This window comes from Panthera pardus, unplaced genomic scaffold (genome assembly GCF_024362965.1).
Source record: "Panthera pardus isolate Hobbes unplaced genomic scaffold, ASM2436296v1 HiC_scaffold_16, whole genome shotgun sequence".
Lineage (NCBI taxonomy): Eukaryota > Metazoa > Chordata > Mammalia > Carnivora > Felidae > Panthera > Panthera pardus.
Window position 1 is genome coordinate 76,685,245 of NW_026526721.1, and position 25,542 is coordinate 76,710,786.

Sequence of the window (25,542 nt, forward strand, 5' to 3'; positions counted from 1 at the left end):
ACTCTGCTAATTCAGGCTTAGTTTAGGTGTCTGGTTCTGGCAGTCTTTTCCTTTTTTTTTTTAGTATTTATTTTTGAAAGAGAGAGAGTGAGAAGGAGAGAGAATCCCAAGCAGACTCCATGCTCAGAGAAGAGCCTGATGTGGGGCTCGATCCGATGATGGTGAGATATTGACCTGAACGGAAATCAAGCGTCAGATGCTTAACCAACTGAGCCACCCAGGCGACCCTGAGGTTTTGGCATTCTTGATCACCCTGTTGAATCACTCTATCAGTTGCTTCCAAACCTTTTTGTGTTTTCCTTATTTATTTTACAATCCAATATTACAGACTTCAGAATCTAAAACTAAAAGATATTTTGAGTCTGACCAAGAGTGAAGTTTGTTTCTATTCTAACGTATATTTTCATATACTTCTGTTGATTTTGAAAATTTTGAGAGTGTAATAGCTCATGAAACATAACTGGACTCCTGTTTTGGCTCTCTGATTCCCACTAATTGGCTTACATTGTTTTATTTTATTTTATTTTATTTTATTTTATTTTATTTTATTTTATTAATAAAAAAATATAGCAGTGCCTGGGTGGCTCAGTCGGTTAAGCGTTGGACTTCAGCTCAGGTCATGATCTCACGGCTCATGAGTTTGAGCCCCACATCAGCCTTTGTCCTGACAGCTCAGACCCTGGAGCCTGCTTGGGATTCTGTGTCTCTGTCTCTCTCTGTCTCTCTCTCTCAAAAGTAAACATTAAAAAAAACTAAAGAAAAAATACAGCATCTGTGACAAAATTATGTGTTGAACAGTTACTTTTAGAAAAACTTTGTTTTCTTTAAAAAAAAAAAAGCAGCACTTTCAACAATAGCCAAATTATGGAAAGAGCCTAAATATCCATCAACTGATGAATGGATAAAGAAATTGTGGTTTATATATACAATGGAATACTACGTGGCAATGAGAAAGAATGAAATATGGCCTTTTGTAGCAACGTGGATGGAACTGGAGAGTGTTATGCTAAGTGAAATAAGTCATACAGAGAGAGACAGATACCATATGTTTTCAGTCTTATGTGGATCCTGAGAAACTTAACAGAAGACCATGGGGGAGGGGAAGGGAAAAAAAAAAAAAAGAAGTTAGTGAGGGAGGGAGCCAAACCATAAGAGACTCTTGAAAATGGAGAACAATCTGAGGGTTGATGGGGGGGTGGGAGGTAGAGGAGGGTAGGTGATGGGTATTGAGGAGGGTAACTGTTGGAATGAGCACTGGGTGTTGTATGGAAACCAATTTGTCAATAAATTTCATATTTAAAAAAATTGAATGTACCATACACATTTTCAGCTGTTCACATAAACCAAAACAAAAAACAAAAAACAAAAAACAAAAAACCACGCAGCTTATTCAAATTAACTTTTATGCAAAAATAAAATTTATATTTGATTTTTTAAAAATAAAATGAAAAAATAAAAAAAATCAATAATCTGTAACAAAATGGACTGGGTTATACCTAAGGTTTTTTAGCTCTTGAAAATTCTGGGAAGCTATTATTGGCTTATAGCTTAGATTTACTATATTCACATATTTAACTTTGATTCTTGAAACTTTACGGTTTTCTTACGTCAATTCCTGGAGCATGTGTTTTGAAATATGATAGTTACACTAAATGGCATATTTTGCAATTCTTTGTCACAGGAACTATGTCTTTTAAGAATATCACTAAACTTTTGATTCATGGAAATGATCATCAAGAGGAAGCTGTTATATGCTTATTTTCTGAATGCAATTTATCTTGTTTTGATAAACAGTGTTTCTAGACACTTGTCACATCAGCAAAATATTTCAATGTTCTTAGGTTATCACAAAGAACAAGGCCACAGAGACCTGTACTCTTATAATGAATTTATGTCAGATTTGGTTTAAATTGAGTTTAGACTATCTATAGAATTCTATTTGATTTTTGTGGCACCTTTCATTTAAACAGATCAAAGCTATTTTCTTCTCTCATTTGTTAGGTTAGCTGTTCTTAAATCCACATGAAGTAGACAGATCACACTAAATATGCTCTAGTTTTACAGGTGGAAAAAAAATGAGACAGATAAGGAGGTATTCCAGATAATACACAGCAAAGCCAAAACTCAGTTTTTCAGATATAAGAACAAAGGTTTTTGACTAGCTTCTTAACTAAGAATGAACACCTCTCCTTGGGAGTTAGTTGAGGCTGGAAAAATTATATTGACACATGTAGTGACATGCACTCTGTTATCTCACTTAATCCTTATTCCAAACTTAGCAAGTTTGGAATGTTCTTATGCCCATTTTCTAGATGAGGATATAAAGAAAGGCCTAGAAAGGTTAAGTGATTGCCAATGCCACAGAGCTAGGTAGTGTCAGAGCTAAAATTTAAATCTAGATCCACCTGCTTTGAGGCCTTTTCTTTGAACCCCAACTGACCCTGTCTCCCTACCCTGGTTATGCACATATGCTGCACCTGGGCCAGTCCCAGTGTTAATAGCATGCCATGGCTCTATCATTTCAATAAGGTTGATTCCCATAGATAGTGAGAAACTGTACAATTACACTGTTCAGGATAAGAAGTTGAACAACTATGGGGCACCTGGGTGGCTCCGTGGGTTAAGCTTCTGACTTCATGAGGTCATGATCTCATGATTCATGAGTTCGGGCCCTGTGTCAGGCTCTGTGCTGACAGCTCAGAGCCTGAAGCCTGATTCAGATTCCATGTCTCCTTCTGTCTCTACCCCTTCCCTATTCAAGTTCTCCCTCTCTCTCTTTCTCTCTCTCAAAAACTAAATAAACATTAAAAACAATTTTAAAAAAGGAAGTTGACAACTAGTACTGAACTGGTCAATAGTACTTCTTAAGAATGTACTAAAAGAAACCTTTCTTTTTTGACTGGCTAAGTATCATTTATGTAAAAACTATTCAAAAACACATTGTTTTAGGATTCATAGTATGTACTAAAAATATGAAGAAACACTTCTGGCTCAAAGTCTTTTCATTCATTCACTCATTAATTCATTCACCCTTGAGCATTAATCATAAACCACATACCAGCCACTGTGCGAGGTTCTGAGAATACGACATTGAATAAAACAAAGGATCAGCTCTTACGGACTCATCATGAACAGAGAAATAGAATCATACACATCTATATAGCAAGGAAAATGGCACAAAACAGGTATATGTTGATCTCTTGCTAGCTCTCTCTTTTTCTTCTTCTTATTCAAACCCATGAACATGAACTTGAAATTTGGGATGGATACACTTAAAGGTATTCAATGGGCCTGTGTGTCAATGGTCTAAGTATGCTTTCTTGTGAGTTCTTCCCTTCTTTCCGTAAAGGATAAAAATGTCGACCAGGGACAGGTTTTTCTTAGAGCTTCTTTGTCTAGGAAAGCATTTTGAATTAAGGAATATTCCATAAAAATCAATGGGAAAGTTTGGGGTCTAATCTACTATTCAGAAAAGGCTTACCATTCAAATATTTTAAATTAGCTAGATTTAACCAAAAGAAATAAAAAGCCATTTTTAAGTTATAAGACCTATAGCATGTTAACAAAGGAAATGAAAGAAACATTTTACATTCTAAATGTGCATGTGCATGGTAGGGGGACCTGTGAGGCATTGTTTAACTATAAATAACCATTAACTTTAGCCTGTAGTGTGTGATGAACTCTATTTCCTATATGCAATTGCATCTCTGGACCCTTTGGTACATGCACCTGATACACATAGGATACTTTCAAACCTAATAAACTATTCCTAAAAATAAATCCTACATATTTCAAAATCATTTATTTGGAATCCAGGAAAAAGAAAAAAGATTTGAACAAGAATCTAAAGGTGTCCAAAGGGGGAAAAAATGTTTCCAAATACAATAAACAGTTAACGGTAAATTGATTTCCACTGTGAAGCAAACACTTACCTGACTAGAAAACAAGTCATCCACTTAGTTGACCAGTCAGTTCCTCATTTTGAATTAAAAAAAGAGAAGTTGGACAGGAGAAATTCTTTGCCAACACATAGTGGTGGCCATGACAACCTACCACAATGTATAGGTAAAGAACAACACAAGAAATGACTCTGAGATCTTCGAGAGGAAATAAATCATGTGCTGAAGTGTGGGGTGTGAGTTAGGGAATGTTGTGAGTATAAGGGGACAAATATGTACATTTAACCAACCTACAACTTTTAAAGAACTGTATGAGAGCACAAGAATGGTGAAGATACAGTTCCTAACCTCTAGGTACGCAGTCTAATGGAGAATCGCAACAAATACTGTGGAAAGCATATTGGGGTAGGGGAGTGGGGGGGGGGAGATTAAACAGAAAACATTTAGAAAAACTTCATGGAGAAGGAAAATGTGGACTGGCTTCTTAAATGGTTAAGTAGAATATTACCACCTCTGTAGGAGGAGGGGAGACGTGGGAGATGCCACTCCAGGGACAAGGAAAAGTGTGAACGAACCCCCTCCGCTCTTACAGCATTTTGCCTTCTGTGTGAGTCCTTCACCAACATTATTGTAGTGATCTCTTTTCATGTGTATTTCTTCCTCTACAAGAGGTACTCTTAGGGGCAGGTAGAGGGGGTAGATGAGTACTGTATCCACATGGGCAGCAACTTGCCCAATGCTTGGCACACGGGAAACGTGCAATACATTTACACAATACATTTGTGTTGTGTGGTCAAAAATATGAATGAGAGAAGCAAGCTCAAGATGTGGAGTCTCAAGTTCAAGCGGTATGCAAATGAGAACAAGAAGATGAATACAAGAAATATGAGACATGGGATGGGTGAGCTATAGGACAGATGGGGAAACTGAAGCGAGGATACAAAGAGTTTAACAGAAATAATGGGTTAGGAATATCTACTGACATTTTTGCATCCAGGATTAAGTTGGTCTGAAATGCATCATACTTGTTCACAAAATTTTATAAGAGTTCTACACTGGAGTCACTTCCAGGGAACAGAACTATGTCATCCATTGTTTATGCAACAGATATTTATAAAACCCTTCCCACGTGACAGGTACTATGTTAGGAGATGGGCACACACACAGTAGATGGTAAAAACAGAAATGGCCCTTATTCCCATGGGATTTTCCAGTCCAGTCTAATTCATTCAGGTATTTAATCAATTCCTAAATACAGAGTACAGAGGTTCTGTTTTGTGCTGTGTGCTTGTGATTCAAGGGATAGAAAGAGAGAGGTCACTACCCAGGACAGGAGAGAAAAGTGCAGTCATTACAGTAACAAAGGTGAGGTATAATTTAAGTGCTGTCAAAATACAGAGTGGGTGATTCATTCAGCTAAAGTCAGCTTCAGGGCTTCACAGATATTTGAACTGGGTTTAAGTTTAAAGGATGTAACTTAACTCCCCAGAAGCCCTCAAACTATGTGTAAAATGCTGTGTATATATATAGGCATATATAGAATTAAATGTGTATTGCTTGGAAAGAAAATATGATACACACTTCCTTTATACCAAAGGTTAAAAATCATTATATAGGGACCATAAAGAAAGGAAAGAGATAAAGAACGAACCAAACTAAGATGTCAGATCAAATTGAAACAAGCACCTTAAAATAAAGTCTATTACATAGTCCTTGGACTAACTTAACAATACGTGCCGTGCCAACAAGAAGGCCAAGCCTGGCACGCTTTCAGAAATGTGCTTTCCTGATGGCATTTTGTCAAAAGAGGCAAAAGTTTTTCAATTTTCCAAGAGATTTATAAACAATATATGGCCAATTCTGATTAATCTCACACTGAAAATTAGAGGTGGAGGTAATATCCCAATTTTAATGATCACACTGAGTACAAGGAAAACCAGCTATTTGCAAAGTGATATCCGGAATGATATCTATTCTGCTAAATAGCACTTGAGAACATTTCAGCAGCTGCCATAAATGTAATATCCAAAACACCTACTAAAGTGGTTCCTCTGATCCTCAGTAAGAAGGGAAAATTTGCCTTGGTTTCTACAAGTGTCTCTGGCAAAAAATGTTCACATGCCCAGTTATACCGATGAGAACGAGGAATGATCCAGTAGTATAAAAGTTAGGATGGCTCGCCATATTTTAAAGCTTAGGTCTCCGAATAAATAATAATAATAACAACAACAACAGGATCACACTTACCTGTGTCTTTATTCCTATGTATTTGGAAGTCCCTGTGAGAACAAACAGGCAGCCTCCAATTTATACACGTTTTGTTCCAGAAGTTCTTTTATAAGCTGGCTATTTGAAATTCAGTAAATCACTTCCAAGCCATGGTTTGCTTTCCAGGCTAGTAACAAAACCTGGCTTGTTCAACAAACATTTACTAAACATCAGTTTAACTCACAGGGTTGTTGAATTAGAGACCTATGAATTCTGGGCCCAGACTGAAGAAAACCCTGCCATGCAGAAAGACAGGAGGAGAGAAGACACGCAGAGAAGAAAAAGTCAAGCCTGCCCCATGTCCCCTGCAATTCTGAAAGAGAAACTTTGGATCTTCTGGTCCCACTAATCCCAGGTTTCTGAGCCCCCTCTCACTTCCCCGAGGCCCTATTTCCACAGGTTTCCTTATGGCCCACAGACTCCCTTAACCTAATCCATGTGCAAAGCCTGCTCTGCCCTTCAAAATCCTTTACGCTCCAGAAATAAAGACTGGAGTGCTCTCTCTGTGTCATTTCTGAAGAGTATAATCTTTGGAACCCAACAGAAGTGGCTTGAAATTCCAGATTCTCCCAATATTGGCTGGATTGTTTCGAGTAAATTATATAAAATAGTGTAAAACTATGGGCTCCTGACATAGATTGTATAGGGTTGAATCTTAGCTCATAGCTCTGGGACCTTGGAAAAATCTCTCAACCACTATATACTTGGGGGTTTTCATAACGATATAATGGAGCGAACAGTAGAGCTTACTTCATGTTGAGAGAATGAAAATAATTAAAACATTTGAAAAAATTCCTGTGCTTGGTAAATGTCAGCTATTCTTGTTTACCTTTCTGAGCTTCTTGTTCCTAATGATATCTACCCTGAAGGATTGTGGTAAGTGTTACATATAATATATAAAGTACCCAGTACAATGTATTTTACCGCTAAAATGCAAGAAATGTTAGTCTCCTTTTCCTCCTTTCAATTCATTCGTTTTCACCTTTCTGCCAACAGGAAAACAAATTTGCTGGAACTGATAAATGTGTCTTTTAACTCTCACAGTTATTACTAAAAGAGACCATTTCTCCAATGTCAGGGTAGGGAACTCAGCTGATAACAACTGAGAGAGAGTTACTGTAGGAGGGCCAAGAAACCCAGATGGATGCAGGGAGTGACTGTAGATGGTAGAAAATGAAAAGCAATGTCAGCATAGGAGAATGCCCCTTCTAAGAAAACTGATTTTGCTCCCAAGATTGCAGAACTCTTAGGATTAAAGGTGTCAATTACTCCAAGATGGAGAAATAAAAAGCAGTATAGCACACATCAGTAGCAACCCTTTCATAATCATAGAATAGAAAGGATGTCTGGTTACTGATTGTCCTTTTTAGTCACCTGCACATTGTTGGGTGTCTGCCATGGCAATGGTTTCACTGCTATGACTTTTTTCTTGATCTTCTTTCCAGGCTTCCTGCTTTTATTCACCCATGAATATTCTCTCCAGATTTTCACATTAGCCCTTTTCTCTTGTCATTTTATTTTGTTTTCTTAAGGGATTCAACTATCATATAGATAATTCTATCTAATTATCTAATTAGATTCTCTGTCTCTAGCTTTGACTTTTTCTTCTAAGCTCTAGACCCATACACACGTAGCCACTGCCTACAGGTCACTGCCACATAGGTATCTCACAAACACTTCTAACTCCATCTGACATTATCTAAATACATTACTTGCCCCCCAAACCTGCTTCTTCCCTGCTGTTTCATACCTTGGTTAATAGCACCAACATTCATCCAACCAGGAAAACCAAAAAATCTGGAAATCATTAAGAATACAGAGATGGGTGTGCTATAACTTTACTCTCAAGAAATAGTCTCACAGGGCACAGGCATGTAAATTTCTCCCTCTTCTTAAAACCAACATTAATGATCTTTGTCACTCTTGTGGAAGTTAGAATTCTACTTTTTGATAAGAGTAAGAATTCTTTTATTTTTATTTTTATTTTGAGAGAAAAAGAGAGAGAGAGAGAGAAAGAGAGCATGTGAGCAGGGGAGGGCCAGAGACGGAGGAACAGAAAGAATACCAAGCAGGCTCTGTACTGTCAGTGCAGAGCCTGGCACAGGGCTCGATTGCATAAACCATCAGATCATGACCTGAGCTGATATCAAGAGTCAGATGCTTGGGGTCGCCCATGGACCCCAAGAATTCTTATTTATAAACTTGTCTGAATTAAACTGTGGTCTCTTTTTGAAACTATGTAGGGCAGGACATATATCTCATTGATTATAACCCCCTGACATATTTCACTGAATACAATTGATCTTCAACAGCTGTTGAAAGTATATATAAATGACTGTAAAACAATAAAGGAAGTGAAAAGTGAGATGGAGACAGGCATAAATAAGTAGCTGTGGGATTATATCAGGGAAAAATTATCTATAGCTGGAGAGAACAGGGAACAAACATTGATATGAAGACAGTAGAATTTGATATGTTCTAATGAAAGAATAGGGGACATGCCAGGCATCGGGAATGTATCAAGAAAAAAGAAGGAAAATTATAGAATATATAAGGAAATAAAATTAAGTTTTTCAGACTATTGAGTATTCAAAGTACAGAAAAAGTGAACAGGGTTAGAGATGAGAGAACTCATTTACAGGTAAATAGAAGAATACATTTTTAAAAAACTGGAAAATACTTTACACTTATTGATATAAAATTGTTCATATGATTCTTTTAATCATTTTTTGGGTTTTTTACTACAGAACATTACAATCATAGAATACACAATGATACCCTGTACCTGTACCTAGCCTCAAATGTATCAATTCGGGCTATGTCTTACTTCATTTACACCTACTCACTGCACCCCAAGACTATTGTGAAGCAAATGACAGACATTCTATAATTTCACTTGTAAATATATCTGTGTGTATCTCCAAGTGACAAGACCCCTTCTGCAAGCATAACTGTAGTAACATTATCACAATTTAAAAAGTAATAATAACGCATTGTATTATCAATATTCTGTGTTCAGAGTTCCCCAATTTTCTCCTAGGTTGTTTTAGAGTTTGTTTGAATAAAACACGATTTAATGAAGGTCCATATACTGCAATTGTTTTTTATATATCTGAAATCAGTCTTTTTCTCTCTCTCTCTCATTCTCTTTCTTCCCTCTTTCCCTCCCTTTCTCTTAATCCTCTCAGTATAACATAAAATAGATATAGAAAAATACTTCAATGTATATATGAGTTAATGTATTATCGTAAAGCAAATACCTTCAAACCACCACTGAGGTCCAGGAATAGAACAGTACTCCTCACCCCTGAAAAGTTTCTGCATGCCCCATGTCAATCACAGATCTTTTACTATCCCCCAAAGAGGCCATTATCTATACTTTCACAGTAGAATTGTTTTCTTGTTTTCATTTATAATTTCATCACCTCCACAGACACTATAGTCTCAACCATTTTTAAATGTGTCTTATATGTTTCTTTGAATCTACACATTTTCACATCCTGCCTTTCTTTTTTCTTGCCATTTATCTGTTGAATAACTCAAGGCCTATAGAATTGAGGAGGGCACCTTTTCGGATGAGCACTGGGTGTTGTATGGAAACCAATTTGACAATAAATTTCATGAAAAAAAAAAAATTCTCCAGTATGGATTTTGCTGACTGCAAACTCATTGTGTAGATCAATACATTTCCCTCTTCTCTATATATCCTGCAAAATGGCAGCAGGATGCAAATCAGACTCAGGTTTAATCCATTTGGAACAATTATAAGTGATATTTTATTCCTTCATAAGAATGAATATGCCCAGCTGTTTGATTTCTTATGATGGTACCAATCACTGATTCTTAATGTTTAGATTTATTAATTCTTTCGGGGTTGCAAAATGATTATATAAAAACACACTTCTCTGTACTATTTCATTACTCGGTGCACATTTCTTATAGAAAAGGCAGAAAAAATACTTGATATTTTCCCTTTATCAGTTTTCAAGATAACAAACTGATTTCTATCATCCACCAAATGTGACCGATTATTTTGAAATAGTATGAACTTACAGATTTAAATTTAATTCTTAAGATTTAACCCATTGTGACTAATATCCCTCCTGAAGTTCAAATTGTTCCATTTTCAACCAATGGAAAACTCTTAAAGTTAGCTCCTAGGTCATTTCATTAATGACTTAAACTGTTAGATGTTAACATTTTATTTATTTTTATTTTTTATTTATTTTGATTTCTTAAAAAAATTTTTTTAATGTTTATTTATTTTTGAGAGAGACATAGACAGAATGCTAGTGGGTTAGGGGCAGAGAGAGAGACACACACAGAATCCGAAGCAAGCTCCAGGCTCTGAGCTGTCAGCACAAAGCCCGATGCAGGGCTTGAAGTCACCAGCTGTGAGATCATGACCTGAGCTGAGTGAAGCTGGATGCTTAACCAACTGAGCCACCCAGGTGCCCCGATAACATTTTAAACTATGATTATGAATTGCCTATTTCTTCCTTTAAATCTGTCAACTTCTGCTTCATGCATTTGGACACGCTGCTGTGAAGCACACGTACTATTTTTATGGCTTCCTGATGAACTGACCCTTTTATTATTTTGAAAAGTCCTCTTTATCTCCGACAAAGTCTACTTTATGTGTTACTGGCATATCCATTCTAGCTTCCTTATTTTTATTCACCATTTATTTTCCATTTAAAGTTATTTTCTCCACTCTACTTTCTGTACATATTAAGGCATTATCTATCACATTCATTTACAATTATGTTCCTCTTAGTTTCAGGCTTCATTTATGAAATGACTTATTTTCTTCTTTCTAAATTTTTACTGAATTATATAACTTCTGGACTTTTCTAATTCTTATTTATCTATGTTATTCTTTCTCATCTTATATCATTTCTTAATGTCCTGTGGCTCATTTTTGAAACAGTAAGTCATATTATGTCCTTCTGGCATGCATTTTCTTTTTTGATAGAAATGTTATTCTGCTTCTTATTCTCCTTTTTCTTATAACTTTGAATGGGATTTTTCCCTTGGTTTTTTTGTTGTTTATTTTTATGTAAAGTTAGGGGTTGTTTGTTTGTTTGTTTGTTTTGTTTTGTTTTCCCTGAGCTTTTAGGTTGGCAGATTTTCTAACTTCACAGAGATCTCTCTTACAAACTAGGATCTTGAGATTTCCTGAGCCTCTTCTGCTCTTCCATTTTTAGCTGGTCCTTCTCTTTTCTTCCTCTGTATTGTCCTGATCCTGTTTATTTGTTTTCAAGTTTATTATTTATCTATTTATTTATTTATTTATTTATTTATTTATTTATTTATTGAGAGCTCATGCACGTGTGAGAGGGGCAGAGAGAAATGGAGAGACAGAATCCCAAGCTGTCAGTGCAGAGCCCCATGTGGGGCTCGATCTCATGAACCATGAGATCATGACCTGAGCTGAAATCAAGAGTGAGACACTTAACTGACTGAGCCACCCAGGTGCCCCAGTGATCCTGTTTACTTTTGATCACACTCCCAGCAGCTTGTCTTCAGTGGAGGTGGCATTTTATTCAGAGTTACAAGGCACTTGGACTATTTCAGTCCCTTCAAAACTTCTTGATATGGGCCTCTTGGATTCACCTTCTATTTGAGAGCATAACTCTTCCTAATTTCAGCTGCTGTTCTCAAATTGGCCCACCTTACTTTCCAGTGAGTACCACTGGCTTTTGGGGGGTTCCCTATTGTCAAGTCTGCCAGGTACCACATTACTTCCATCTGCCCTCTTCCCTAGACACTGATTCTGTGTGTGGTTTTCCCATAAGTAGACGCATGTTTTACAAACACATGTAAATGTGGTCCAGGAGGGTTTAGCTTTGGCTTCTGTGGATATTTGAAGACATTAAACAACAATGCCACTACCCCAGGGGCCACCTCCAACACTTTCATTTTTGATTAAACAATTTCCAAGTCCTTAGATGTGCAAAAGACCACAGAAGGATTGTGTCCACAAATGAGGGCAAACATAAACACATACACAAGTAATAATAAAATACAGTGTTGATTAATCAAGGTGTTGAAATACACCAGAAGAACGGGCAGCTGCTGGCCTCACTCAGCAGCCAGCAGAAGCGTGTGGCATTTCTCCAATGGTATTTCATACGAAATTAATAGAAATATAGTAATTCTAGTTATCCACTGAATATAATTTGGGAGATGGTGAATGGAGACAAAGCATTCTCTACCACTTTCTTTAAAATGGCACAAACTGAGGAAGTGATAAAAGATTTGTATAAAGTTATTAAGGAAGAATAAGAAATCTGATGAGCAAAATGGCATTCTCTACATTAACTCAACAGTTATTGGCATTTTAGAGAGGACAAAATGCTCTTGAGCTTGCTTACCATATACCAAGTGATGGTTGGTTTGACACTGGAAGGAAAAAATCCATCTACATTTGGACAAGTGATCTTCTGAACACCATATTCTATATATAGTCTATGTACTGGGAGTTTCATGGAGGAATTGAAGCAGCTATCTTTCTGAACCACTTCAAGAGGAAATGCAACTTTGCTGCAATACGTGGTGTTCCTGAAAAGAGAAATACACAGTAAATGGGCAATCTAATTTTCATTTGATTTAACGCAGCAATCCCATTGAAATGAGCTAAAGGAAATAATGCTACATATGGAGATTTCATTTATCCATAAGTTCATGTAAGAATTAAATGTATTATGGAGGTATTTCCTGTACCAATTTGACATCACAAAATAAAAACAGACACCATTAACTACTATTGGTATACTGAAATATTTACCTTTTAGGGTGACTGGGGAATTGCACTTGTGTTTGAATGTCTGCACACGTCATTTCACCTGCCTGGACAGGGCTGTTCTCCTCCCATCACCCTGCACCTTAGACATTCCCTTGACTGAATTTATCATAGTTCAAACAAGGGCACAATCATGTGTATTTTCTTTTGTTCCTTGCATGTAATACAGTGTCTAAACTTTCAGAAGGCACTGAATAAATATATTATTTTTAATATTTATTTATTTTTGAGAGACAGAGAGAGACAGAGCATGAGCAGCAGAGGGGCAGAGAGAGAGAAGGAGACACAGAATCTGAAGTAGGTTCCAGTCTCTGAGCCTGACGCAGGGCTCAAACTCATGAACTGCAAGATCATGACCTGAGCCGAAGTGGGACGCTTAACCAACTGAGCCACCCAGGCGCCCCTGAATAAATGTTTCTTAAACAAATGGAATGAATGTAATACATGCATCTACATATGGGAAAACAATAAAGGGAACACAGATAATGAAAGTAACTGATTTCTTAGGGTGATGGGTAAATGGGTTATTCACTGTTCAACCTTGTTTTGTGATTTCTGTGTAAGGTGACAAACACATATTAGATATTCATTAACTGATTAATTGAGACTAAATACAATGAAATAGGGAGATGCAATTCCCCCCTTTCCAAGATGAGAAGAGGGGTGTTTAAAGATGACTTATGACAATGGTAATAAAGTGAGAAGAGAGAGTGGCAGCTTTGATTTCTACCTACAAAATCAAAAGGTCTATCATGTGAAAGAAATATTCTTTTTTTTCTTAGTTTATTTACTTTGAGAAAGAAAGAGAGAGAGAGAGTACGAGCAGTGGAGTGGGGGAGAGAGAGAGAGAGAGAGAGATAATCCCAAAGTACTGACAGTGCAGAGCCTGATGCAAGGCTTGAACTCAAAGAACCATGAGATCACGACCTCAGCCAAAACCCAGAGTTGGACACTTAACCGACTGAGCCACCCAGGCACCCCTGGAAGAAATATTCTACAGTTGGAAATTATACAGAGGGTAATTTTCAGCTTTGTAAGATATATTCTCTGATTTAAAAAAAAATGATGAACAGTGGTGGGACTGACTTTTCCAGCTCCAAAAGTAAAATATGGATGTTATCTTAAGAGGGACATTGAAGCAAGAATACAATTGGTTCAGTCTTAAAGGATGAATCTTAATTTATGGCCTTAAATACATAAGGCTTTTGATTTTACATGATTCAGTTTAAGGTCATTTTTCATTTAGGAATCACCTCAGGACAGTGGGAAGCTTCTGGTGTCCCCACCAGACAGGTTCACTTCTAGATTTTCTTTGGGGACACAGAATATTGGCAGACAGATAAACTGAATATATGGCCATCTGATAAGTATGGAAACTGCTAAGTAACATTTAAGGAATACTCAGGCCTAAACAGCCATACTGCTCCTGTAATGTAAAAGAAGATTAGAAAAGTTTGAGGAAGGGCTCTAGATAATTAGGAAACAGAAATGAGATAATGAAACACTAAAATGCAGAGTAGACAACAAGGTCATCCAGAAAGCTACTGATGACCCCTTCCCAAGTATTTCCTGATATCCACTACATGTGGAATGTTAATGGATTAACAACCGTCAAAGATGAAAAGGAGGTCAAGGAGTTTAGGCTAATTTTCTCATTGGGTGGATACAGATACCAAAGTTATCAGATACTGACTTGCATGAGGTCACCAGCTAAGTAGGGTCAGGGCTGGGCAGATGGCCTAGTTTCTGTGTCTTTTCATCCAGTGCTCCTTCCACTATAATCTGTCTTAAACTCTCCTACAACACTGTCTTGGGACATGAACAGTGGACACAGGCTCCTTGGAAGTCCACATGCTAGTCTAGAGTCCACTCCAATAAAACTAAAGAGTCAGGTGAAAATCTCAAATAGGCCTTCAGAAGTTACAAGGGACTCCCAAGGCCACAGTGATGAAAATGCTCTGTGACAGAGAAAAGGTCCTTTTTCACTTCATCACAACACAGCTTAAATATATGAAAACACAGTCATATTTCTCCATTAGAGAATAGTTAATATCCATGAGAGACAAGGGGCACTCAGAAGAAGATGTGGAATTATCTATCATTATGTTATTCTTTGTTGTACTGGTATGTCATTCAGCCCTATTGTTATGGGCCGAACTGTGTCCCCCAAATCCCTATGTTGAATTCCTAACCTCCAATACCTCAGAATGTGACCATATTTGGAGACAAGCCTTTAAAGAGGTAATTAAGGTAAAATGAGTATGGTGGGCCCAAATCCAATATGATTGATGTGCTTAGAAGAAGAGAATAGGACAGAGATGACACATAGGGAAGACCTTATGAAGACATGGGAAGAAGATGGACGTGTATGAACGAAGAAGAGATAAATGAAATCAACCCTGATGACACATTGATCTTGGAATTCTAGCCTCCCAAACAGTGAGAACACACATTTCTAGTATTTAGTTACCAGTCTGCGGTATTTTGTTTTGGTAGCCATAGCAAACCAATGCACCTATTAAACAGCAGGAAACTATGTAAAAACAAAACAAACACACACACACACACAAAAAAAACCCAAAACAACAAAATAGTTATAAGCCATAAGCCAGATGGAAATTTAAACAACAAAGTAAAGCCTGGATGCTAAAAGGGGATCTTGGGGAAAAAGTAGCCAGAGAACTAAGCCTTAAAATGATTATTCTCTAGGGTTGCCTGGGTGGCTCATTTGGTTAAATGTCTGACTCTTGACTTTGGCTCAGGTCATGATCTCAGGGTCATGGGATGGAGCCCTGTATCCACCTATGCACTGAGCATGGAGCCTGCTTGGGGTTCTCACTCTGCCTCCCTCCCTCTCCCTGCTCCTACCATGCTTGCACACTCTCTCTCTCCCCCAAAATAAATAAATAAACATTTAAAAAATGATTATTCTTGGGGCGCCTGGGTGGTTCAGGCAGTTAAGTGTCTGACTTCGGCTCAGGTTATGATCTCGAGGTTCATGAGTTCAAGCCCTGCGTTGGGCTCTGTGCTGACAGCTGGGAGCCTGGAGCCTTCTTTGGATTCTGTGTCTCCCTCTCTCTTCCCCTCCCGCACTTGCTCTCTGTCTGTCTCTCTCTCTCAAAGATAAATAAACATTAAAAAACTTAAAAATAAATAAATAAATAAATACATAAATAAATAAATAAATAAATAAAAATAAATTATTATTCTTCAGAGGGAGCTCAGTTTTTTAAAGATTTTTTTTTCAGAGCAAAAAACTATTAATTAATATTAATTAAAATAATAATAGAATGGGTATATTATGTAGTAAAATGCAAAATCTACATGAACTTTCAAAATTAAAAAAATTGATTTGAAAGAAATTTTGCAGTGTTGGTAGGGTGCTTTGGGTTACATTCTTCGATTCCCAATGATATGGTGTTTATTTGCTTCCTAGGGGATTTTGGTGAAAAAATTTGAAAGGCATTGCTCTAAATATATTTGATGGTTCCCAAATACTCTTTCTTCCATAAGGCATCCCAAGGCTTTATTCTGTGCCTGGAATTTTGAAAGATGCCAAGAATAACAGATATATATGGGTTCTAGTCCCCGCCCTCCTTATTGTCTAGGGAAATGAATGCCTCCAGGTAGGGCAGAAATGAAGGCAGGCTCTAATATCAGGGAAAAGGAACAAATAAACAAGATTCCAGCATTAGATAATCCTGATATATGCCAGGGTTTGAAAAGGAACCAATTATAAAGAAAATTCTCAGGAGTACAGCCATTTTCTCTGCACACTTCTTTCAGACAACCTCTGCTAAGCCACTGAGGTGAGGTGTAACTAACTCTTTCTAGATGCTTTCTTCCCCTCCCCAGCTTCATAGCAGATGCATCATCTGGAAAAAAGCCCAAGAACTAAAGGGAAAAGAGAAAGTCACCACCAAGAATCAGGCTACCTTAACATGCAGGTATAGTTGCCCGTGTCATTGAGGAGGGTGGGTCGGAACCAGAGCACATCTTTCTCCTTACTGATGCGGTTGTCAGGGAGGCGGAAGTTAATTGGCTCCTCCAGGTCCCGGTCCTGCCTAGTCCAATACCAGATCAGAGTAAGGCCAGCTGAATGGGCTGTGCTGTAGTTGTATTTCAAGAAATGTTCAAAGAGCGGGCATTTGATGCGAGCTGGCTCATCTTCAAACACTTGGATCTGCCTCATGGTATCTAGTCCCCAGTCATCACAGCGCTCTGGAACGATCAGAAAAGAAAGGAAAGGCTGGTGAGTCATTTCATCTTAAAGGGCTGCAGAGAACATACCTTCCCCTTAGGACACCCAATCAATTCCACGAACCCCCTTCTCTGGTCAGGTTTAGTAACCCTTCTGTAATAATTGCATGTCCTATGGGGAGCCTGGGTGGCTCAGTCAGTTAAGCATCTAACTTCAGCTCTGGTCATGATCTCCCAATTGGTGAGTTCGAGCCCCACGTCGGACTATGCACTGACAGTGCACAGCCTACTTGGGATTCTCTCTCTCTCTCCCTCTCTGCCCCTCCCCCACTTGCATTCTCTCTCTCTCTCTCTCTCTCTCAAAATAAATAAGCAAACTTTAATAATAATAATAATAATAATTGCATGTAATAGAAACCCGTGGTATGAAGAAATTATTTCTCTATCTTCCTTTATTATCTTTTGATTACCTCTTGGATAATGATTTGATCTTATAACTTGATCCTATTGTACCCTATAAGGTATGATGGAGAATCTCACCTGAAAAAGAAATCATGTGCTCTTTCACCCCTGTGGGGACAGAGGAGGTTCTACGGGGAAAACTGTAACTGAAAAGACAACCCTCAAGACTCTCAGTTCTTCCCAGGTCTCCTGATTTAGTGCCTAGATCTGCCCAGGCAAAGGTATCTACGTAACAGACTCACAAGCAAACCACATGTGTAATAAATAAAATGAAGTTCACCACTAAAGTTTGTGGTTGTTTGTCAAGGCAACATTTTTGTGGCAGCAGATAACCAAGAGAACAACTAAATTTGTGGCTACTTTAATTTTGATAAAAGCAAAAATTGGAAGCCATGTGACATGCAGAAGAATTTGTAAGCAGTAAACCCTTAAGTAATAGATCTCTGAGAAATTTAACAAACTGGCTTTTCCAAGACTCAACAAATTACTATTATTTATAATCACTATGCTTTTATTTAGAAATACCTTTTAAAATCCAATATACAAAGAAAGAATGGGAAAGATCAAAATGTTGTCCACACCAATCCAAATATGACAGTAATTTTTAAAAATAAAACATTTATCTTACCAGATTCTTGAAATACATTTTCATTAAAGTTAAAAAGTTGCAGAATCAGCTCATTCAGTTTATAGGAAATTACAACTGTAGTTTTTCAGATACATATGTCAGATTGAATACATGCAACCAATTTCACTCCTTTCTGAAACTTCACTGAAACTAAAATAATGTTTCAAGACATAACCCCAAGTAATAGCAAGAATAGGAAAAAAGACAGGAACAACATCAAAATTGACCAGCTGTAATCAGTTCAGCACATTTAAACAGACAAATCCTAAACTGGCACGGAAGGCTGGAGAGCATACCAATGTACAATTCCGAATGCAGAAAAGACCCAGAAGGAACTGTCAGCCCTGAGATAAGGAATCACCAGTGCCATTCACTCAATATTTCCGGGTTCTCTTCTAGGTTGAAGACTCCACTTTTCCACCCCTCTGAAGGAGAGGCCATGTGACTAAATTTGGCCAATATGATGTAGTGAGTGTCACTTGTGTTGATTATTTTAAGGGCTAGAACATATTTTATCATGTTCCCTTTTCGTCTGCCTTGGCAAATAGAAAAGCACAGGGATTGAGCCTCCTTTAACTTGGGTCCCTTGATGTAGATGACATAAAACAAAGGAAAAAAAACCAGAAAGCAGAGAACCATCAATTAAATAAGTCAATGAAAACAGACTTACCCCACAAAACTATTTTTTTTTTAAACTGGAAAAAGAGAAGATGCTATAAAGAACCAGAGAGTAAGAAAGGAGACCAAAAAAAAAAAAAAAAAAAAAAAAAAAAAGGTCACTTACAAAAGACCAGGGATCAGAATGGCTTTGATGGCTTTGGAACTTTCAAAAACAAGATTGGAAACTGGAAGATAATGAAGCAATGTATGTGAAGGGGAATTATTTTCAATTTTGAAACTAAACCCAAGGAAACAATCAAGTGTGAAGGTGGCATTTTCAGGCACATCAAGACTCAGTAATTTTACTTCCCATATGCTCTTTATCATGAGGCTTCTGAGGGATTTGTGTTAGTAAAATGAGAGGGAAAAAAAGCAAATTATGGGATAGAGGAAGAAGGGATCCAGTTCAAGACAGAGGGGAAAGGAATCTCCAGAATAACAATGAAGGAGATTCTAGGCACACAGCTATGCAGCAGGGCTTGGTGATGAACCAAGGTAAGTAGAAGGGGATGGAAATCTCCAATTAAAAAAATAATAATAATTGTAACTAATAAATTACCTGATGAAATTAGCGCTGTGGAAAATTATGCTGAAAGGCAACTGTAAAGTATGAAACAGTTATCCAGAAGATCCAAATTAAAGTGAGCATATGAAGGCAAGGCAATTAATAACTTCCAAAAGTAAGAAAGTAAACATAATCATAGTTCATTAATATGTGAAGGCATATTAATTAAATGATTATTGATTCAAATATTGTAGCACATACGTAGAGAAGAATGGGTAAATAGAGGGTACGGCCATTTAAGAGAGAGAAATCTCATTTACTATAATTAAAAAGTGAGGGGCACCTGGGTGGCTCAGTCGGTTAAGCGTCCGACTTCGGCTAAGGTCATGATCTCACAGTTTGTGGGTTTGAGTCCTGTGTCAGGCTCTGTGCTGACTCTCAGATACTCTCAGATCTCATTTACTATAATTAAAAAGTGAGGGGCGCTTAGGTGGCTCAGTCAGTTAAGTGTCCAACTTCGGCTAAGGTCATGATCTCACAGTTTGTGGGTTTGAGACCTGTGTCAGGCTCTGTGCTGACTCTCAGATCCTGGAGCCTGTTTCAGATTCTGTGTCTCCCTCTCTCTCTGCCCTTCCCCTGTCTCTGTTTCTCTCTGTGTCTCAAAAATAAGTGTTTAAAAAAAAAAAAGTGAAAAAAAAATAATGCCCAGAGTTGGCTACATGAAAAATAACAATAGGCACAAATTGATTAGCAAAATATAGATAGGAAATGCCAGAAGAAATCAATAAAATACCTCGAAGTGGTGGCTTCTGAAGAAAAGAGCTAGCAGATGTGAGGCAACTTTAGGCAGAAAGAGTACAATTATTTTGGTGTAAACCTTTTAATATATTGGCCTTAAAAAAATCTCTGTGCGTGATTTCTCTGAACATAATTAACCTAATAATTAGAAGAAAAAAGGGAAGGAAAGATGGTAGGAAGGAAGGGAGCGCATATCTATCATGCAATACAATTGGCAAAGCCAATCTCCGTGTTTCACCACCCTAATCATATCAACTTTCCGTTAGGACAAAAAAAAAAAAGTCTTGATTTCACTTTTTAATTCCAAAATTTGTATCAGTGTGCTTTGGCATGGCAGTCATTCACTTTTGAATTATAAGGTAGAGTTTAAAAGAAAAAGAGAATGACAGGCAGCTGATGGTATCTGGAACGTCACCATACTGTTTGTCACCTGAAGGGAAAAGATGCCACTGCCTTCTGTATTTCATAAAAATATGTTTTATGCTGTTCCTGCAGGCACCTCCCTCAAGAGGTCTTTCTATGTGTCCACATGTGGATGATGGTAGAGGCAAGGCTATCAAATGAAAGTTAACATCCTTCTCGCAACTCTGCTCTCTAATACTCTCAATTCAGATCACCCCAACTTGGGCCAGTAGACAGCAGTTCTCACGCCATGACTGTCATAACAGGAACCCTGGTAAACCAGACAGAAAGAAGAGACCCTTCTGAGGGTTAATGGCACCTTGATTAAAGGAGACTTCCTGACACCAATATTACAAATTGTCACTTTGTTTGGTGCCTGGAGGTCTTTACAGTCCTGGGAATGATGAATAGTAAGATGGATGATAAGTGACAGGTCCATTTTTCTTTTGTAAAAGTAGGAGAATGCAGACTGTGAAAAGGGGGATGAGCAGACCGCGAGTGTGACATCTCAACCGCAAGCATGTACTCAGACCAACCGAGGAGGAAGTAGGACATGGAACTCCGGTGACCACTGGGGCAGATGTGGCAGAGACTGGCTTAATGTTCCTGAACCCTGGTTTCCCTTGGCCCATATGGAAACTACATATCCTTGGCAACTGAATTGGGGCCATTTGGTTTGGTTCTGGCCAATGGATGCAGCTGGAAATGTTTTAACCTGAAACTCCCAGCTTAACCTACGAAGCTTTCTCCTTCCCTCACATGGAGTCCCTGAGGGCCAGAAAATTTTGAATAACATAGTATCACAAGATGGAAGGAGCCTGGATCCCTGCCACTGTTTGGAGCAGAGCTCCTTGGAAATGCCATCTCACTTTCAGGGGGCTGTGATTGAGTGAAGAAATCAACTTCTATTGCGTTCAGCCACTGAGATGTGGGGGCATATTGTTACAGTAACTAGTATTTCCATCTTTCTTATACTAACTAGTATTTCTACCTTAACTAACAAAAGGCAGGATTCTCCTTTTATCGCATAACTTAATACATCAAGAGCAGACACATTTTAAAACAGCTTTTATTAAAGTCCCTCACATACTAAAATTTAAATGCAGATCAATCACTTAGATTTCTGGCCGATTCCATAGACTTAGAATCTTTTCAATCAATTTAAATGCAATTCATCTTAAAGTGGCAAATAAATCACTATACCTACTAGGTATCTCCCTTACAGATTGTCCCATGGGCCAAGTAAACATATCTATAAAGTGAATCAGCCTCCTTTACAATAGGGACTGAAAAATACACATATCGGCATTCCTAAACATTAGCCAAAAAAAAAAAAAAAAAAAAGGTATTATTGAGATTTTTCTTTGGGGTGTTTGTCCATTTGAAATTTGTTCTCTGAGTTTTTAAGTTTCCCTCGCCAGCCACCCGAGGGTATTTTGTTGGAGCTTTTTAAATTATTCAATGAACAAATAAAAATAAAATCTATGGCAACAGGCTGGAGTGTCATGTAATACCAAATTAATTATATGACTCACTGCAGGCACCAGCTGAAGAAAAGACTGGGGAAAAGGCTGCTATGCAAATATATTTGTCTCTAATAACAGCAAAGGGAATTTAGCAAATTATTGGCAGAGCGAATTACTTTTTTGTTTAAAATGTCCCTTCTTACCCGGTGTGCTCCACAGTGGAAGTCCTCTCTCAACTGGCCCCTTGACATGGGGAGCCACGAAGTCATCATTTCCCTCAGCCAAAGGATTTCTTAAGGCTGAGGCTGGGTGGCACAGAGGACTAATGGAATGTGCAAAGCTTCCCAAAGCCAAGTCACTGGAAAATCCAACCCACGCTCCTGACAGCAATTAGCATTTATATAGCAGGGTATACATTTTAACTAATTAATCTCACAACACCCTCTTGGGCTTTCATGCCCATTCCCACATTACATGCCAGGAAACGGAGACAGAGAGATTAATTGACTTACTTTTGCCTGACTGGTAGCACAAATAAAGGCTTCCTGAACATAGATCTAGGATGCTTGTCCCTAATCTGTGCTCACACATTCAAAGCAAGATATTTCCCACAGGAAAAGCTATTCATATATTTGTATTTATTAAATATTCATTCAGAATCTGCTGGGAGCAAGGCACTGGGCTGGGTGCTGGGTAGAAAGATATGTAGATATAAAAACTTAGGAAGCTCAGGTATAAAAAAGAAAAAGGGAAAGATTTAAATGTTGGACGACTTCAGGTAGAATTACTTTCCATATGTGATTAATCGCCATATGCCACTTAATTGACATATAACCTTGGGCAAATTCTTCTCCTCTCAGACTCAGTTTTTGCATGTGTAACATGCCTACCTTACAGTGTTGAGTGAGGATTAAGGGGCTTGGTAAAATACAAGGAGCTCAGGACATATTGGGCTGAACTTGCATCATAAATCTGAATAGGACCTTGCCTGTCAAGAAGTTGACAATCTTGGAAAAAGAAAGATTAAGTGAAAATACCTGGTGGAATGAACCAACTATTATAATAGGCTTCTAAGTAGGAGTATAGCTATCATATGATTGCATTATATTATATTAGGTAGGGGAAGCAAATGGTAGTCTTGAGATTGGATTGTGATCAGAAACAATCCTTTTTCATATCCTCAGCTGGAACTCAATATGCTTTAAAAACCGTCCCACCAGTAAATTTCAGTAGTCTTATCTAAGCCTGAGGGCAGAGACTAAGTATAATGAAAAGGCTGGTTTTATAACCCATTCTTATAGCTTTGCTTAATTTTGTTTTTCTAGTGGTATACATGGCTTCTCAGGAAATATTAGCCGGGGACTGTGGTCTAGGGAGAATCCAAGGTGTGAGTAATGTTGAATGACCTGCACGATGACAAAGAGTAAGTCAACAAGTTGAGTGTGGGCAAGTTTCTGAGGCAAGATAGAGGAGTGCCAGACGCTGGAACATTAGCAGGAGCCCTAATAGAGGAGGCATATGGCACAGAGCACAGAGCACCACAGTTGGGGACAACAGATATTATTTAAAGACAGGCTTTGGCACCTGCATTTATTAATTCATTAAAAAATTACACAGTGAGAACAAACTGAGGGTTGATGGGGGGTGGGAGGGAGGGCAGGGTGGGAGGGAGGGCAGGGTGGGTGATGGGTATTGAGGAGGGCACCTTTTGGGATGAGCACTGGGTGTTGTATGGAAACCAATTTGACAGTAAATTTCATATATTAAAAAAAAAATAATAATAATAATAAAAAAAAAAAAAAAATTACACAGTGAGCATCCTGCCATGGGTCAAGCTCAGGATGCACTGGTGAACAAAACAAAGGTCTCATGGAGCCTACCTCCTAACACAGGGAGACTGACAATCAAATAAGAAAAGTATAGGGGTGCCTGGGTGGCTCAGTCAGTGAAGCGTCCGACTTCAGCTCAGGTCATGATCTTGCGGTTCATGAGTTCAAACCCTGCGTCGGGCTCTGTGCAGACAGCTCAGAGCCTGGAGCCTTCTTCAGATTCTGTGTCTCCCTCCCTCTCTGTCCTTCCCTGCTCATGCTCTTTCTTTCTTTCTTTCTTTCTTTCTTTCTTTCTTTCTTTCTTTCTTTCTTTCTTTCTTTCTCAAAAATAAACATTAAACAATTTTTTTTAAATAAATAAGAAAAGCACAGAGTATTTTGGAAGGTTAGTCAATGGAACAAAGAAAAACATAAAACCTGGTAAGAGGGATCAGGAATGAGGGAGAGGGAAGAGCGAAGAAGGAGGAATTTACAATTTTAAAGAGGGCAGTCAGGGTGAGTCCCTCAGCCATTACGAACCTCAGCTCCTAAAACCAAAACTTCAAGCTCATACTACAGAGGAGTTATGAAAACTGAATGAGCCTAAGACATAAAGTACAATAGCAACTGTAAAGTTCTATGCACATATTAGTTACAATTAATCTGTGTGCTGCCATTTTCTATGTGACCTTTGGAAAACGATTTTCTCACTCTGGTCTATGGAAGAAACTGCTAGTCATGTCCCACTGACCTTGTCCCCACACTCCCCTTCTTCAAAAGTATGGGAATTTTCATCTGGGCACATAGCCGTTCAGAAGAAAGACTACATTTCCCAAGCTTTCCCCTCACTTGGATGTGCTCAAGTGGCAAGTTCTAATCATTGGAATATATTTGAAATTTCATGTGGTAGATTCCAAAAACATTTTTTTCTTTTTATTATTATTATTATTATTATTATTATTATTATATTTGAGAGAGCATGCACGTGCACACATGAGCAGGGGAAAGGGCAGAGGGAGAGAGAGAGAGAGAGAGAGAGAGAGAGAGAGAGAGAGAGAGAGAGAATATTAAGCAGGTTGTATGCTCAGTGTTGAACCCCATGCCCGGCTCGATCTCCCAACCCTGAGATCATGACCTGAGCTGAAATCAAGAGTCGGACACCTAACCGACCGAGCCCCCCAGGTGTCCCCAAAAACATTTCTTGAGAGATACTGGTATGTTCCTAGGCTCCGGCTCCCATCCCATTTCTTCCATCCTGCTGCTTGGAACAGGGACGCTACATCATGGAAGATAAGAATGAAGGGCACACCTAACAGATGGTGGAATGTGCAAGTGAAAGGCATAACGTAAGGTGCTGCCTTACCAGCCCTCAGCATTCTAGCTCTAGATTTTACATAAGAAAGAAACTTTCCCATATCATTGCTATTCAAAGTGTGGTTCACAACCCACCAGCATCATCAGCACCTTGGTAGCTTGTCAGAACTGAAGATCTTTAGGCCCCACCCAGACTAACTGAATTAGAAACTACAGTTTAACAAGATTTTCAGATTATTCCTAAGCACGCTAACATTGGATAAGTATTAGTTTAAACCAGGATTGTTTTGTGTGTCCTTAGTCACAGTTGATCATCATACTGAAGGA

The 25,542-nt window shown here is 38.2% G+C and overlaps 1 protein-coding gene across 3 annotated transcripts in view; it reads right to left on the reverse strand.

Annotated features, from left to right (window-relative positions):
* IL1RAP (interleukin 1 receptor accessory protein) overlaps positions 1–25,542 on the reverse strand; it is a 136,760-nt gene that overhangs the window by 34,336 nt on the left and 76,882 nt on the right. For all 3 annotated transcript variants that reach the window (XR_002084066.2, XM_019463509.2, XM_019463511.2), the window contains exons 3-4: positions 16,908–17,193; positions 12,545–12,731 (exon numbers count right to left, since the gene is read on the reverse strand). Coding sequence is in view for 2 of the 3 variants with exons in the window: in XM_019463509.2 (XP_019319054.1) it covers positions 12,545–12,731; positions 16,908–17,193 (473 nt within the window). In the remaining variant the exon portion in view is untranslated. The remainder of the gene's footprint in view (positions 1–12,544; positions 12,732–16,907; positions 17,194–25,542) is intronic.